The sequence below is a fragment of the Aegilops tauschii genome, chromosome 3 (assembly GCF_002575655.3).
Source record: "Aegilops tauschii subsp. strangulata cultivar AL8/78 chromosome 3, Aet v6.0, whole genome shotgun sequence".
Lineage (NCBI taxonomy): Eukaryota > Viridiplantae > Streptophyta > Magnoliopsida > Poales > Poaceae > Aegilops > Aegilops tauschii.
Genome location: NC_053037.3, coordinates 486,330,318 through 486,345,701, shown reverse-complemented (window position 1 = coordinate 486,345,701; position 15,384 = coordinate 486,330,318). Strand labels below are relative to the sequence as shown.

The 15,384-nt window shown below is 44.8% G+C and overlaps 1 protein-coding gene across 2 annotated transcripts; it reads left to right on the top strand.

Annotated features, from left to right (window-relative positions):
• Positions 1–744: 744 nt before the first annotated feature.
• LOC109768923 (ABC transporter B family member 5) lies at positions 745–15,064 on the top strand. Of its 2 annotated transcripts, XM_020327655.4 has the most exons (12): positions 745–1,047; positions 5,556–5,610; positions 8,857–9,032; positions 9,646–9,867; positions 10,187–10,425; positions 11,180–11,705; positions 11,800–12,073; positions 12,173–12,827; positions 13,078–13,306; positions 13,437–13,703; positions 13,788–14,051; positions 14,153–15,064. In XM_020327655.4, the coding sequence occupies exons 1-12, from the start codon at positions 760–762 to the stop codon at positions 14,795–14,797; spliced, it is 3,840 nt and encodes a 1,279-aa protein (XP_020183244.3). In that variant the 5' UTR covers positions 745–759; the 3' UTR covers positions 14,798–15,064. The 2 variants fall into 2 exon arrangements, with proteins under 2 accessions (XP_020183244.3, XP_073366992.1); XM_073510891.1 differs by lacking the exons at positions 745–1,047; positions 5,556–5,610 and adding an exon at positions 8,527–8,631 and having other exon boundaries at positions 8,841–9,032.
• The last annotated feature ends 320 nt before the right edge of the window (positions 15,065–15,384 follow it).

Sequence of the window (15,384 nt, the reverse complement as noted above, 5' to 3'; positions counted from 1 at the left end):
GCAAGGCCCAGGCGGGCACGCATAGAACCGGCCTGAGCTCCTGCGCCATGCCGCCATGGACATGGCCATGGCAGTCGTGGCTAGATTCGAACGGGGTGAGCGGTTGGATCACGTATTCGAGGAGGGAAGTAGGTGCACCTGACGCTGTAGACGAGCTCGGACGGGTTGAATAAACTACTCAGCAAAAAAATGGACAGACAGCTATTAAATCACATAGCTTCCAGAAGGTCAGCGGTCGATCGCCACGCCAAGATCCCCTGCCGTATATATGCGGACACGCGGTGAGCTGAGGTCAACTCAAAGGAATATACGTATTTGTATGAAGGTGGCTATTAGTAGGAATTACGGATGGGCCGGCAGTTTGAATGCTCATTACTCCCTCTATAAAGAAATATAAGAGCATTTAGATTATTACTTAGTGATCTGAACACTCTTATATTTGTTTACAGATGGAGTACATACTAATAAATTAGGGACTACTACATCCCAATGGATCCACATATAATTCGATAGTACTACTCCAGTATCATAATGCTGGTACGACTTTTTTATCTCTATTTCCTTGCTGCCCAAGCTTGTGACTCGCATGTTCTTCTTTAATTTTCTATGCGCTCCGCGATCGATCGTGTCATTATTCACGACGCCGCACATGTCAAGTAGCAACAGCTACCAGCTAGCAAGCGACATATATACAGAACATATAAGTAGAAGGTAATTCAAAGCCATAGCGAGAACCTAATTAAGAGGCCGATCGGAGCCATGGGAGGGAGGGGGAGGGAGCAAGGCGGGGAGAGGGACGACGTCAACGGCGGGGGAGAGGACGGAGCTGACGACGGACATGAGAGGAGGCCCGCGGCGGCGCGCGTGCCGCTCTACCGGATGTTCGCCTTCGCGGACAGGACGGACTCGGCGCTCATGGCGGTGGGCGCGGCCACGGCGGTGGCCAACGGGATGGCGCAGCCGCTCATGACCTTCATCTTCGGCGACGTCATCGACGCCTTCGGCTCCGCCGCCTCGTCGCGGGACGTCCTGCACAGGGTCACCAAGGTGCGTGCGTGTGTATGTATGCGCGACCGTACTTTTCATGTTCGTATCATACGACAACCGTAGAGCGAGCGAGGAGGCGTAGGAGAACTGAAAGTCCTGAGAAGGTTTGATTCCATTCAACAGCTTCAAAGTTGCGAGTTCTAGTAATATTTCAGTTAGATGCGCCAGTGTTGTGAGATGGTGTATTGATGGTTTGGTGGTAGTCACAAATTCTGAGATTTTGTATGGCCAGACGTTGGGATGATCCCGAGCTCAAAGTTTGGTTAAAAAAATATCAGATTTTTTTTAATTTTGTCGAATGAGCTCAGGATGAACAATAAATCAAAAAAAATCTGAACTTTTTTTATCAGATTTTGACAAATGTTTTGTATGCTTGACAAATTTCATCATGAAATGACATTCACGGAGTCATGGCTGAAAAAATCAGCACTCCAAAATACTTTCAAAATAGCATTTCTGGAGCATCGTTTTTTTTTTTGCCACGACTTCCGTGAATGTTCTTGATAAATTTTGCATACATAGAAAACATTTGTCAAAGTTTAACAAAAAAATATCGAATTTTTTTATTTCTTTTATTTATTTTACTGTTCATCGAGGAGCATCTTAGCTCGCAAGCAGATAATACTCCACGTACAGCCAATTAGGAGCGCTATTAGTTCTTTTTCAATAATGGTACCTTAGGACTTGCGTGCAAGAGAGTGGGCTAGTCTATTCATTTGTGACCATTGACTTTTTTGCTTTGCTATATATTCAAATTCGGGCTCCTGGCTCCTGCAGTAACATCCCTCACCCTGGAATTTCAAAATCTAAAAATGGAAGTATGTACCGGATAAAGATCTACCACTCTACACTTCTTAAAGAACCGTGCAAACTTTTGGATGTATACTGATGTAGTGTGGTACAAGAAGCAATACAAGAGAATAAATGGTGCATGTCAGCCTTTTGTTATCTTGTCATGAAAGAGAAAGAGAGTGTGCAGAGGAGATGGTGCATCTACGCGGACGTGGAGTTTTGACGTGGAGTTTCTACACCCAGGAGCAAATGCTCCTGGTGTGAACAGTAATATAAAAAAAATCAATAATTTTAAACTTTTTTGTGGCATACTTTCACAAATGTTAGTTGTGCATGCAAAATTTCATCACAAAATCACATTGGTGTAAGGCGTGATAAAAAAGACAAAATCGATGCTCTGAAAATGTTACTTACAAAAGCATTTTGGAGCTTTGATTTTGCTTTTTTTTGGCACGACTTGCATCAATGTGATTTCGTGATGAAATTTTGCAAGCACGACAAACATTTACGAAAGTATGTCCCAAATTTTTATTTTTATTTTGATATTATTGTTCACACCAGGAGCATTTGCTCCTGGGTGTAGAAAGGTACTTTCGCATCTATGCTTTGTATTCTCTCTCTCCCCATAAGGGCATTATCAACGGCAACCCACAAATTTTCTCTCACATCTGTCCACGGACAGGGGGACCAGTCCACGGACACAGGTGTGGGAGAACGTCATCCAACCGTAGCCGCATACATTCGGCCTTCCTCATTCTTTTAAATCCGTACGATCAAATAGCCGCACACATAGAGTTCAGACGTTCAAATAGCCGCATGCAACACTAGTTCAAATTTTAAAAAGTTCAAACATTACATCCCAACATTGTTGTCCCCTTTAACCGCCCACTGATGCTCAATCAGATCTTCCCTCAGTTGCTCGTGAGTTGGCCGATGCCGAATTTGTTGATGCATTTGAATAAACTCTTCAAATGTGACCGGATTCTGGTCCGAAAGTTTGATAGGATCACCCATGTTCTCAAATTCTAGAGCTGTGGCAGCACTGTCACACTCATTCTCGACGATCATGTTGTGCATGATCACACAACATGTCATCACCTCCCATAAGGTCCCCGGATCCCATTGTTTAGTAGGTCCAAGAACAATTATAAAACGGGCCTGGAAAACTCCAAATGCCCTCTCAACATCCTTTCTAACTTCTTCTTGTCTTTGGGCAAAGTGAGCCTTTTTCTGGCCAACTGGGTTAGATATGGTGCTGATCCCGTCAACCAGATACCGTCAACCAGATAGTAGCACATGTTGTACTCATGTCCATTGACAGTATATAGTGGCAAGGAGAAGTTTTTCCTTCAGTCAGCCTCGCAAACAATAGTGATCGCTGCAGCACATTGATGTCATTGTGAGACCCATGCATGCCAAAGAAAGCGTGTCAAATCCAAAGATCATGTGATGCAACTGCTTCAAGAATGATGGTGGGCTTCTTAACATGACCCTGATATTTCCCTTGTAAAGCCTTCGGGCAGCTCTTCCATTTCCAGTACATGTAGTCAAGATATCCAAGTAAACTTGGCCACCCTCTTGCTTCTGAGATTGCCAAGAGCCTCTCGGTGTATGCCACAGTTGGTCCTCTCAGGTACTAAGGTCCGAACACCTCGACCACAATAGTTGCAAACCTGATCATGGCATCTCCGCATGTGCCCTCAGACATCCGTAGGTACTCGTCCCATGAATCAGCGGTCGTGCCATATGCAAGCATCCGTAGTGCGACCGTGCACTTCTGGTAACCAGAGAAGTCAGTCGTTCCCACGGCGTCCTTCCTCAAGATGAAGTAGTCATCATATGACCGGACTCCATGGTACAAACTATCAAAAACAGTCTTGCGCATCCAAAAACGCCGACGAAAATGGTCAGCGAAGAGTGCATCCGAGGCAAAGTAGTCGGCAGTGTCAAATGGTTGTGCGCACTGTTGCGGTTGAGCACTCGATGACCATTGACCGAGCCCTTGAAATTGAGAACATGCTCCTCCGCATGCTCCGCGTCTTTAAGGACCACTTGCATCATTGCCGTCTCATCTGAGTACTCCTTCTCGTCGGACGACTCAACATAGTGCTCATATATGTACTCCAAATCGAAATACATTGCTAGAAAGAAGAAGGGAATACTGTTTTTAGCTCTGGCATATCATCAAACAGTTGTCGAGCATGGTGAGTATAGCAATAGCGGATGGTACCTGACGGGGTAGTCGGAGGACACGGGTTGAATGGTGACGGAGGAGAAGCGGGTTGGAGCCCAACCGGAACGCTAGAGGTGATGGAGACATATAATTTCGTTAGGGGTGTGGTGTGGCGTAGTGGCCGGGGTGTGCAGCGGCGGCGAATGCAAGAGAGAAAGAAGGAAGGAGAGAAATAGGGAGGATGGAGGCATGGGGTCCGTGAAGGGTTTTGGGTGGGCCGGGGGTGTCGGAGTCCTGCGTGTCTGGTGTCCCGACTCCCGCAAAGCTCCCCCACGCAAGTCTCCGGTTTGCGGGAGAAAGTACGTTCGGACCGCGCCGCAGACCGATACAGGCCCGCATTGGATGGCTTCCGCGGTCCAAACAACGCGGTCCGGACGGATGCGGGCAGTTTGTGGTCCGCCTTGGAGATGCCCTAACAAAAGCAACCTTTATATTTCTAAGTGATATTTTAAATCAGTCATATATTTAAAGCCAATTATATGTTTTACATTTCTTTATATATTTGAATTGCCGGAGACAAGATAAATTTTGGATACATTTCAAAGTTGTTTAATTTTCACTATTTTAGTTTCACATTGATAGTTGTGATTGTGAAATCTCACTTTTATATTCCAGTCTCACATTAACTAAAAATATACTCATAAATAAATAAAATAAATTTTATTGAATTGTATTGTTAAAATTGTACTGAAATTGAAATATGTGCATGTTACTGAAATGTATGTGGTACTGAAAGTGATCTCGTATTTAAAAAAATGGTCTGGTAATTGAAATTCATCTGGTATTGAAATTCATATGCTAACAAAGTGATCTGGTACTGAAGCATATGGTAGTGAAATGCATCTTGTAACAAAGTGATCTGGTATTGGAATACATCTCGTATCAAAAGCAGCTCGCACTGAAATTTATCATCTGTATTTCACTTTTATGTCATTGAAATGGACGTGATACTAAATCTTATTCAAATGTATATTAAAATTGTGCTGAAATTGAAATATGTGTATGTTATTGAAATGGATGTGGTGTTGAAAATGGTCCAGTAATTGAAATTAATCTAGTATTTGAATTCATATGTTTAAAAAATGATTTGGTAGTGAAGCATCCGGTATTGAAATGCATCTGCTAACAAAGTGATATGGTATTAAAATGCACCTCATTACTGAAATATATGATATTTTTTGAAATTTATAGGGACCTTATTATTGGAATATATTATATATAATTGAAAAGTATCCGGTAGCAAAGTGATTTAGTAATTGAAATGCATCTGGTAACTAGGTTATTGAAATGTATGACATCAAGTGAACCCAACAAAAATAACAAATAGAATATTACTTTCTGAGGCCAATACTTGTAGAAGACACAAATTACAAATACTTAGCTTTAGTTTCTCTTCCCAACCAATCTTCATTTCTTTATCATAGTTGGGATAGTGTTCTTTGTCATTTTATCTAATTTCTAATCCAATATTTCTTGTTTTCAGGTGATCATTAACTTTGTTTATCTTGGTATTGGAGCAGGACTTGCTTCAACACTTCGTGAGTGCCTTTTGTATGCAATAAAATTTAAAAATATGTGTGTTGAAAAATATAGATATATGTCTGGATAGAAACTGCTTTATCTTTTTAATTAGGAATAGTAAAAATGTCCCCCCCCCCACCCACACACACACACAAATATGCCTGAAAAAAAATCCTTGGCCCAGTGAAAGCTTCCAAATCATTCCTAAATGTCCAGACCACCGTAAGGTCGGCCTAAATATGGAGTACATACAGGGTGATCCGGACATGCACTCCATCTGAGCTCCAAACCACCCATGACCCCGCTTGTAGCCACTTTCACCTCTCTTTTCTTTCTCTCCTATCCATCCTTATCGAAGAGGACACCATGCTGCCCGTATCCCTCGCCTCGCCCCTCCCATCCTTCCCCTCGGTGGCCTCGTCCAAATTGCAGAGCGGACCCACCATACGGATGCAACCGAAGCATATGGGATGGGTTTGTTGTCGGCCGTGTGATCAAACTATGATCCAACAATCGTGAATGGTGTCGATGCGCGAAGAATTATCAACCAACTATTTTCAACTGTTTCCTTTTATTGAAACCTTATGGAGTAGTTTAAGGCTTTTTTGGTTCTATGCTTTGGATTGCCATACTGTTGTCATACATTTTTGCAAAGTTTGCCTAAGGTTAGTTTAACAAAATAAGAGCCATAAGTTGGCAAGTCTTAGAAAATCTTGTCACACTTTTTGTGTGTATGTAACATGGGGCCCTAGTGTGGCTTGTTTAAAGTGTGGCTTGAACCAAACACCCGCCCGAGTTGATCAAATTTGCCTAACCTTAGGTGTGGCAACCATTGACAAATTTAGTCTCAAACCAAGCAGTCTCTAGTGTGCTACTCACTCCATTCACAAATATAAGATGTTCTATCTTTTTCTGATTTGAATGTACATAAACACATTTTAGTGTGTCTGTTCACTCATTTCAATCCATAGTACCCCTTCGTCCCATAATATAAGAGTGTTTTTGACACTACACTAGTGTAAAAAAGCGCTCTTATATTACAGGACAGAGAGAGTAGCATATGTTGAAATATCTAAAACACTTTATTTTCTCCGGGCAATGATACGCGCCGATGCGTCGGCCCAAATTTGGGCCGATCGCTGCCCAGCCACCCGATTCGGACGCGTTCAACCGTTCGATTGGGTCTCCTTCCCCATGTCTTCTTCTTCCCCCACGCTGGCACCTCCATGGACGAGCACACAACTGGCCTCGAAGCACGACCCCACGCGCTCGCCCGTCGCCGCACTAGCCGTCGGCCTCGCCGTCATCTCATGTCTTTCTCGCCGGATCCACGCATGCAATGCCTTTCGCCCGTGGTTGCAGCTTCCTCGTTGGGTGGCAGCTCCGGTAGGATGCTCACATCTCCGCTAGTGCCAGTCGTCGGTCGCAGCATCCCGGGCAAGGAGCTCACGAAAAGTTACTCTCCTTTGGGTTTGTTGGTGGCAACAAAAATGTCAGCCAGTAGTAGCAAAAAATTGTGCTGGTTCCAGCAAAAAAAAAAGCTCGTTGGTGCCGCCACCCCGTCGCCATTGAAGCAAAATAGATCGCCAGTTGTAGCTTTTGTGATTGCCGGTTGCAGCAAAAACAACTTCTGATCGAGCTCGGGGCTTCTCTGCAAAAAATCGAACGGTTGTAGCTGTTCTAAACGCTAGTTGCAGCCCTACCGGTGACAGGTTGCAGCTTCTATGGATGCTGGTTGCAGCTTTCTCGACCACAGTCGTAGCAAAAAGCGCCATTGTCAGGGGACATGGTTCCAGCTTCTACGCCCCTCATTCCAGCATTACCAGAACACAGTTCCAGCATCGCCAGAACACAGTTCTAGCATTGTGCCCTTGCAGCTCCTCCGTCCACCGGTTGCAGCTCCCGGCATGGTCGGGTCTGGCGAGGCAGGCAGAGCTCCGGTGGCGCGGATCTGGCCGAGGGCGGCCGGACCAGCTGATTCCCGTGGCGGCGGCGCCCTGGGAAGCCTCCAGACAGCGACAGTTGACCATGACGGCGGGGTCCCTGAGAAAAAGGAGAGAGAGATGAGCGATGGGAGAAGAGAAAGGAGGGAAAAGGAGAGGGGGAGACGCGCTGCGTGCGAGCCCTTTGACCGCGTGGTGTGTGCTTGGACAAGGCGCGGGCCGAGCATTCAGCTGGCACGCCGAGCCCAAACATTTTCCTTTTACTTTTGAGGGAATATCCAAAAATCTTACATTCGTGAATGGACTGAGTAATTGTTTAGGAGTTAGGATCAGAGGGGCTTTATAGTGCATTTACCAATGTATTAAAATCGTATTTACCGATCACGTGACATATGTGATAAGCAATCCAACAATTAAAAAAAAAATCGTATTTACCGTATTAACGGAATCGCGAGCCTCTCAAGGGAGGGCCAGGCCGCCCGCAACGACGCCGGCACCACCGCTGGGGGAGGCACTGCTCCGGTGCTGAGGGAGAAGCACAGCGGCCGGTAGCTCGGTTCGAGCTCCCCGAGCACGCGCGCACGTCGACCTCCACGCCCGGTCCACCGAGCCAGCCGCCCGCCCTCCGCACGCTCGGCGCAGCGAGCGGACGCACGTCCCGGAGCCCCGAGCGCTCCAGCAGCCGCACCATGAACCGGAGCTCGCCGCGCCCGGGCGGCTGCTAGCGCGGGCTCTTGTGCGTGCGTGAGCTTGTCATGTAGGCTGCTGCTACCTGCTAATGGTGTGCTGCTGCTGATGCGTGCCTGATGCTGCTGCATGAGCGCGTGAGCTGTGTGCTGCTCCATGCGAGGGTGGTGGCGCTCGTCGCTGGACGGAGAGCGTTGCCGTCCTGCCACCGCGTGCGTGCGTTCTGTATCTGGGGCGCTCCGCTACGTCCGGGGCTGTGCACGCAACGTGTTCGGTGAAATGCCTGAAAATGGGGAGTGCCGTTGTCTACCCGGATAAATGGGGGAGAGGGGCGGACATGTCCGGGCAATGTCCGCAGACAAATGGGGGCGGGGGGGGGGGGGGGGGGGGGCAAATTTGAGGTTTGTGGTTGTTGATGCTCTGACTCCCTGGCTGCTTGTTCATGAAAAAACAAATGTTGCAATACTGTTGTCCAGAGTAAATTTTATTTTTGAGAAAACGCAGATGCTTTGTGTCTCAAACTCTCAATGTACTGATATGAATGAGAGTTCAGAATACAAGCCTAAGAGTTAGATCATCTAGAGTAACTTTAAGGGTACCTTCATTTGATTGATCAGTTTGATGTTTTGATAGAGGTATCATGCTGGACAATTACTGGAGAAAGACAGGCAGCACGAATCAGAGCTATGTATCTCAAGGCGATTCTCAGACAGGACATTGCTTTTTTTGACAAGGAAATGAGCACTGGACAAGTTGTTGAGAGGATGTCTGGGGACACATTCCTCATTCAAGATGCCATTGGAGAAAAGGTAGGCTGTTTTATCACAAGGAGTGCTTGTGACACATCATTCAAAGCATTGTTAGATGCTATAATCTTACAGCCAATATGCATAAGCTTGTATGTAAAAAGGCTCTTGTCATTCATTTTGTCACTGTAGATGACCGATCTCTTTGACCAATGTGGGAAAGTGTGTGTATTTCCTCACGTTGAAGGTGGTATAATGATTTTACATTCTTTTATGTGCTAACCTAACAGTATGTTCACGAACTAGAAGCTAGCTCTTTAGAAAAGATTGGTAGCTTAAAGTCATAGAGAAAATAAATTGTCGTATTTTTTTACTCAAAATGAACCTACGATATGAGTCTGGGCCCAGCTCTGTTATACGGACAACACATAATTTTGCACCTGTCTTCAGTCGACAAGTAATGGGTGCACACTGCATTCACATGGATCCATATTAATAATAACCAACGAAATACTAGTTTGATAGACTTGCAGAGATGAAGACCCACTCAGTTAATTGGATATATAACATGAACTTGGTACCAGAGCTTAGTCCATTAACCTTCTGTATAAGTATCTAATAATAACTAGGATTCCATTTTATTTTAACACTTTGCTATACATACATTTTCTCATAGGTTGGCAAGATCATACAGCTCCTTTCTACCTTTTTTGGAGGCTTCGTTGTTGCATTTGTGAGAGGATGGCTCTTGACACTTGTTATGCTCTCAAGCATCCCTCCAGTAGCCGTGGCTGGTGCTATTGTGTTAAGGATGATGACAACGTTGTCCACTAAAATGCAAGCAAAATATGGTGATGCTGGAGACATTGTTGAGCAAACTATTGGGACCATTCGAACGGTAAGTGCTAGTGGATACATGGTCTACTTCGTTTGGTGCCCATGACCATGCGAGTCAAAGTTTTACACATTTGGCCCCTATAAGGTGTGATGACAAAATTTTGGGAAGGTTCCATTTTTGGCGGGCTTTCTAAGCCATTTTTAGCCAAAGTTAGAACAACTCATGTGGCCAATTTGGACGCCAATATTTTGTGGAAGTCAATGTTTGCCTTCTGTTTTCCTGTTCTTTGATTTGTGGCCCAAACCAAATAGAAATTATGCTTTATTTTTGTTACTGATTCTTGCGGTCACTATTCTCTTCTTATGCTTATGCTTTGAAGGTTGTCTCATTCAATGGTGAGAAGCAAGCTATAACAACATATAACAAGTTCATAAGAAAAGCATATGAGTCTGCTCGTCGAGAAGGTGCTGTCAGTGGCCTTGGAGTGGGTTCAATAATGGCAATCTTGTTTTGCAGCTATGGGTTGGCAGTTTGGTATGGATCTAAATTGATAGTCGACCGAGGATATAATGGTGGCATAGTTATTACTATTATAATGTCCGTCATGGTTGGCGCAATGTAAGTTCCGTACATTAGTCCTTACCACTTTAATATTCTGAGTACATACTTAAAATTTGTTTCAGATGTTGTTGAAGGGCGGAGATTATAGCTAGGGGTGCATTTTTTTAGAGGAAAAAGCAGGACTCTGCTGCATGCATTTTATTGTTTTTCAAAATAATGTATACAGAAAATTAGTTCCAAAAGATAAAAGAAAAGAACTACACAATACACCAACAACAAATATCCTGGGGAGCAAGCTATCAAAAGAGTTGACCCAGGCCTCAAAATCAATATACTTCTTTCTGTGAGCTCTGAAGATCCATTTGAGCTCCTCTTTGAATCTAGGGGTGCAATGTTGAGAGCATTATTGGTGGGCTTTAGATTTTTGAATGAACTTTCTTGACTACTGGGTCATTTTATTCTTGAATTATATGTGGTTAAGAATGACTTCGAAGAACATTATATCTGATAAGTGGCAATTTAGACATAGTTAGATTAATAGATGATTAATGTGCCACGTTTCCCCATGGACGTGCCTCTCCGTGTGTCATGTGGGCATATGACATATGATGCTAGAAGGTCACGGCTGCTGCACCAGACCAGCCCACAGTTCTCCGAAGGATGTGACATCGTGCTTACTAATTTGTTTCTGATAAGGATGTGGGATCCGTAAAGCAGCAGTCAAACTTTCAAACATAGTATGTCAAAAGGGTCTTCCATGTCTGTTTTCGAGATCTTCTGGTTTCTGACTCGAGTTGCGTCGCTTCTGCAGGTCCTTAGGTCAGGCAGCACCATCAATAACAGCTTTTGCACAAGGTCAAGGAGCAGCATATAGAATGTTCAAGACAATTGAAAGACAACCATGTATTGATGTATATAACACCACAGGTATCATATTGGAAGACATCAAGGGTGATGTTGAACTGAAGGATGTCTACTTCAGCTATCCTACCAGGCCTGAACATTTGGTATTTGATGGATTCTCCTTACGGGTACCAAGTGGAACTACAATGGCACTAGTTGGAGTGAGCGGTAGTGGAAAGTCAACTGTGGTCAGTTTGGTGGAGAGATTCTATGATCCACAGTCTGGGGAAGTCTTGATAGATGGAGTTGACATTAGAAGAATGACTCTTGGGTGGATAAGAGGAAAAATCGGTCTCGTCAGCCAAGAACCAGTGTTGTTCTCGAGTACGATCAGGGAAAATATTTCCTATGGGAAGGATGGTCTTAATCTCGAAGAGATCAGAAGAGCAATCGAGCTTGCAAATGCAGCAAACTTCATTGATAAACTGCCAAATGTACAGTGCGAAATTAAGATGTACATGATGTTAATTCTGTTGCTAACTCACTCATGGTTAATTAAAAGTATGTATATTTTGTGAAACATTGCAGGGTCTTGAGACAATGGTTGGGGAACGTGGGATTCAGCTGTCTGGAGGGCAGAAGCAAAGAATAGCAATTGCTAGAGCGATTATAAAAAACCCTAGGATATTGCTACTTGATGAAGCAACCAGCGCGCTGGATATGGAATCTGAGAGGATAGTTCAAGAAGCTTTGGATAGGGTAATGTTAGAAAGGACTACAATTATTGTTGCGCATCGCCTAAGCACAGTAAAGAACGCTGATGTCATATCCGTCCTACAACACGGGAAGATTGTGGAACAAGGTATGTCATATGAGAATTGACAACTTCTGTATCGGGCGTACATACTTCGTTTCAAAATAGATGTCCTGACTTGCTACTTGATCTGTGAATTTGGAGCAGGTTCACATGTACAACTGGTGAACAAACCTGAAGGTGCATACTCTCAGCTGATTCATCTGCAAGAGACTCTGCAGGTAGCAGAAGCCCCTAACGTCGATCCTGATGCAATAATGGAAAACAGTTTTGGCTCTAGGTCGTTCACAAGGAAACCAAGAAGCCAAGGCAGCTCCTTTAGGAGATCAAACAGTAAAGGCTCCTCTTTTGGGCACAGTGGTACACATCCTTACCCTGCTCCATGTGATCCCATGGAATTCAACAATGATCAAGACCTAGAGGAGAGTACAGATAAAATATCTAGTGACAGGAAGAAAGCTCCAATCGGCCGACTCTTTTATCTGAACAAACCAGAGGCTCTTGTTCTTGCTCTTGGTTCGATTGCTGCTGCAATGCATGGGGCCATTTTGCCTGTATATGGCATATTGATTTCAAGTGCAATAAAGACGTTTTATGAGCCGCCAGCGGAACTACTCAAGGACTCGAGGTTCTGGGCAAGCATGTTTGCCATGCTGGGTGCTTGTGCACTTGTTCTGATTCCAATAGAGTACTTCTTGTTTGGATTAGCAGGTGGGAAGCTTGTGGAGCGCATACGGTCGCTGACATTCCGAAGTGTCATGCACCAGGACATCAACTGGTTTGATAAACCTGAACACTCTAGGTCTGTGTTTAGTCTTTTTCTCATCATGATGTGTTGTCACAAATCTTCCTTTTGCCCTAACAGTTAGTATACAGATTTTTTTAAGAACATTTATGTATGCTAACTAGCTTGAGCAGTCTTCTTACAATTTTTATCAATACTAAGATCAATCCATCTGGCATTTTCAAAGAAAAAATTGTGAAGAGTTATACTTGTCAACTAGTGCAATATTCTACAGATTTACTTAGATAAGTTTCAACTTTTGTTCTAGTGGAGCAATAGGTGCAAGGCTATCGACTGATGCTCTGAACGTGAAGCGGCTTGTTGGAGAAAATTTAGCACTTAATGTCCAGACTATATCGACCATCATAGTAGGTTTCACAATAGCTATGGTGGCAAACTGGAAGCTGGCATTGATTATCACAGTGGTGGTTCCATTGGTGGGTTTCCAAGCCTATGCTCAAATGAAGTTCCTGAAAGGTCTCAATAAAAACGCAAAGGTGCATGCTGTGAATTAGCAATTACTATTATTCAATTTTTCCTCAAAAAAAAACCAACAAAATGACCAATGTTCATACACGTATTCGTCAGATGGAGAGTTGTTTTGTCTAATAGTTTGGTGGGATGCAGTTAAAGTACGAGGAAGCAAGTCAAGTAGCAACCGACGCCGTTGGAGGAATCAGAACTGTGGCGTCATTTTGCGCAGAGCAGAAGGTGATGGATGCCTATGAAAAGAAATGTGAATCTCCAACAAGGCAGGGAGTGAGGGAAGGTGTTGTTGGTGGCTTGGGATTTGGGTTTTCATTCCTTGTGTTCTACCTTACTTATGCTCTCTGCTTCTACGTCGGTGCAAAGTTTGTTCGTGAAGGAACAGCAACATTTCCTGAAGTGTTTCGGGTACGAGCACATTATTCTTATTCAGAACTTGAGTGTTGATTGTTCTAACCTCGTATTTTTGTTAACTAATCCACCGATTCTCAGGTCTTCTTCGTATTAGTTTTGGCGGCTACTGGGATCTCACGAACAAGCGCAGTAGGTGCAGATAGCACCAAGGCTAGTGAATCGGCCATCTCTGTGTTCGAAATTCTTGACCGTAAGTCCAAGATAGATTCCAGCAGCGAGGAAGGCATGGTGGTTGCAAATCTCAGGGGTGACATTGAGTTCCAGAATGTGTGCTTCAGTTACCCCTTACGCCCAAATGTTCAAATATTCACTGATCTGTCCTTGAGCATTCCTTCTGGAAAGGTTACTTTCTTTCTAACTTTTTTTTGACAACCTTCTTTCTATGTTAACTAATAAGTATGCTAGCTAGTACGAAGGTTAATCTGGTGACACTATCTTTACAGACGGCTGCCCTTGTTGGAGAGAGTGGAAGTGGCAAGTCCACTGCCATTGCGCTGCTCGAGAGGTTCTACGACCCGAGTTCAGGCAGGATCCTTTTGGACGGCGTGGAGCTTCCGACCCTCAAAGTCAGCTGGCTTCGGCTGCAGATCGGTCTCGTGGCGCAGGAGCCGGTGCTGTTCAACGACACCATCCGCGCCAACATAGCCTACGGGAAGCAAGGGGAGGCTTCCGAGGAAGAGATCGTCGCCGCCGCCGAAGCGGCCAATGCACACCAGTTCATCTCTGGGCTGCCTGACGGGTACAACACCGTCGTTGGCGAGAGGGGGATCCAGCTGTCCGGCGGGCAGAAGCAGCGGGTGGCCATCGCGAGGGCCGTTGTCAAGGACCCCAAGGTGCTCCTGCTGGACGAGGCGACGAGCGCTCTGGACGCGGAGTCAGAGCGCGTGGTGCAGGAGGCGCTGGACCGGGTGATGGTTGGGAGGACGACCGTGGTGGTGGCGCATCGCCTGTCGACTGTGAGAGGCGCCGACATTATCAGCGTGGTGAAAAACGGGATGATAGTGGAGAAAGGAAGGCATGAGGAACTGATGCGGATCAAGGATGGAACCTACGCTTCCCTTGTCGAGCTTAGCTCCACTTCAAGATAAGACATCCATCTTTCTCCACCAGAAAATTCCATGGAATGAAATGCCAGCAGTGTATTTGAGTTTATAGGCCAGTTAATGTGGGTGTAGGATCTTTCCTTTCATTTTAGTAGATGGGTATCTGCAGACAAACAGAGGCAATCAGACAAACTGTATGAAAATAATTATTGATTGCGATTCAAGCGAGGACGCGGATGAAGCTTTTCCAAAACGCAGCGATAAGAAGAAATTATTTGCCAAATCATCGAATAACAACACGAGTTAGAACTCTGGGCAACCCATTCCCTTGGAAATGAAAGCTTGTGGCTATTTTCATATGTTCAGTTTCTTGGGCTGCCTGTAGGTTGCTGGACCTTTATGGAAGTTGAGAAATGTTTGATATGTTGCTTTGCTTTGCTCGGTGTTCAAATTTCTTGCCTTTTTTGCAACACTGAAACCCGCTCTCTAGGCAGCGGGATAAGGAGCTGCTAGGGGGCATGATCAATGCCCCATTGCAGCTGGACGCCGCCACCTTTGCTTCCTCCAAGCCTACGTTATTCCTTTTTCTTTTTAGCATGTTTGTGTTGTTGCTCCGGGAGACTATTTATTTT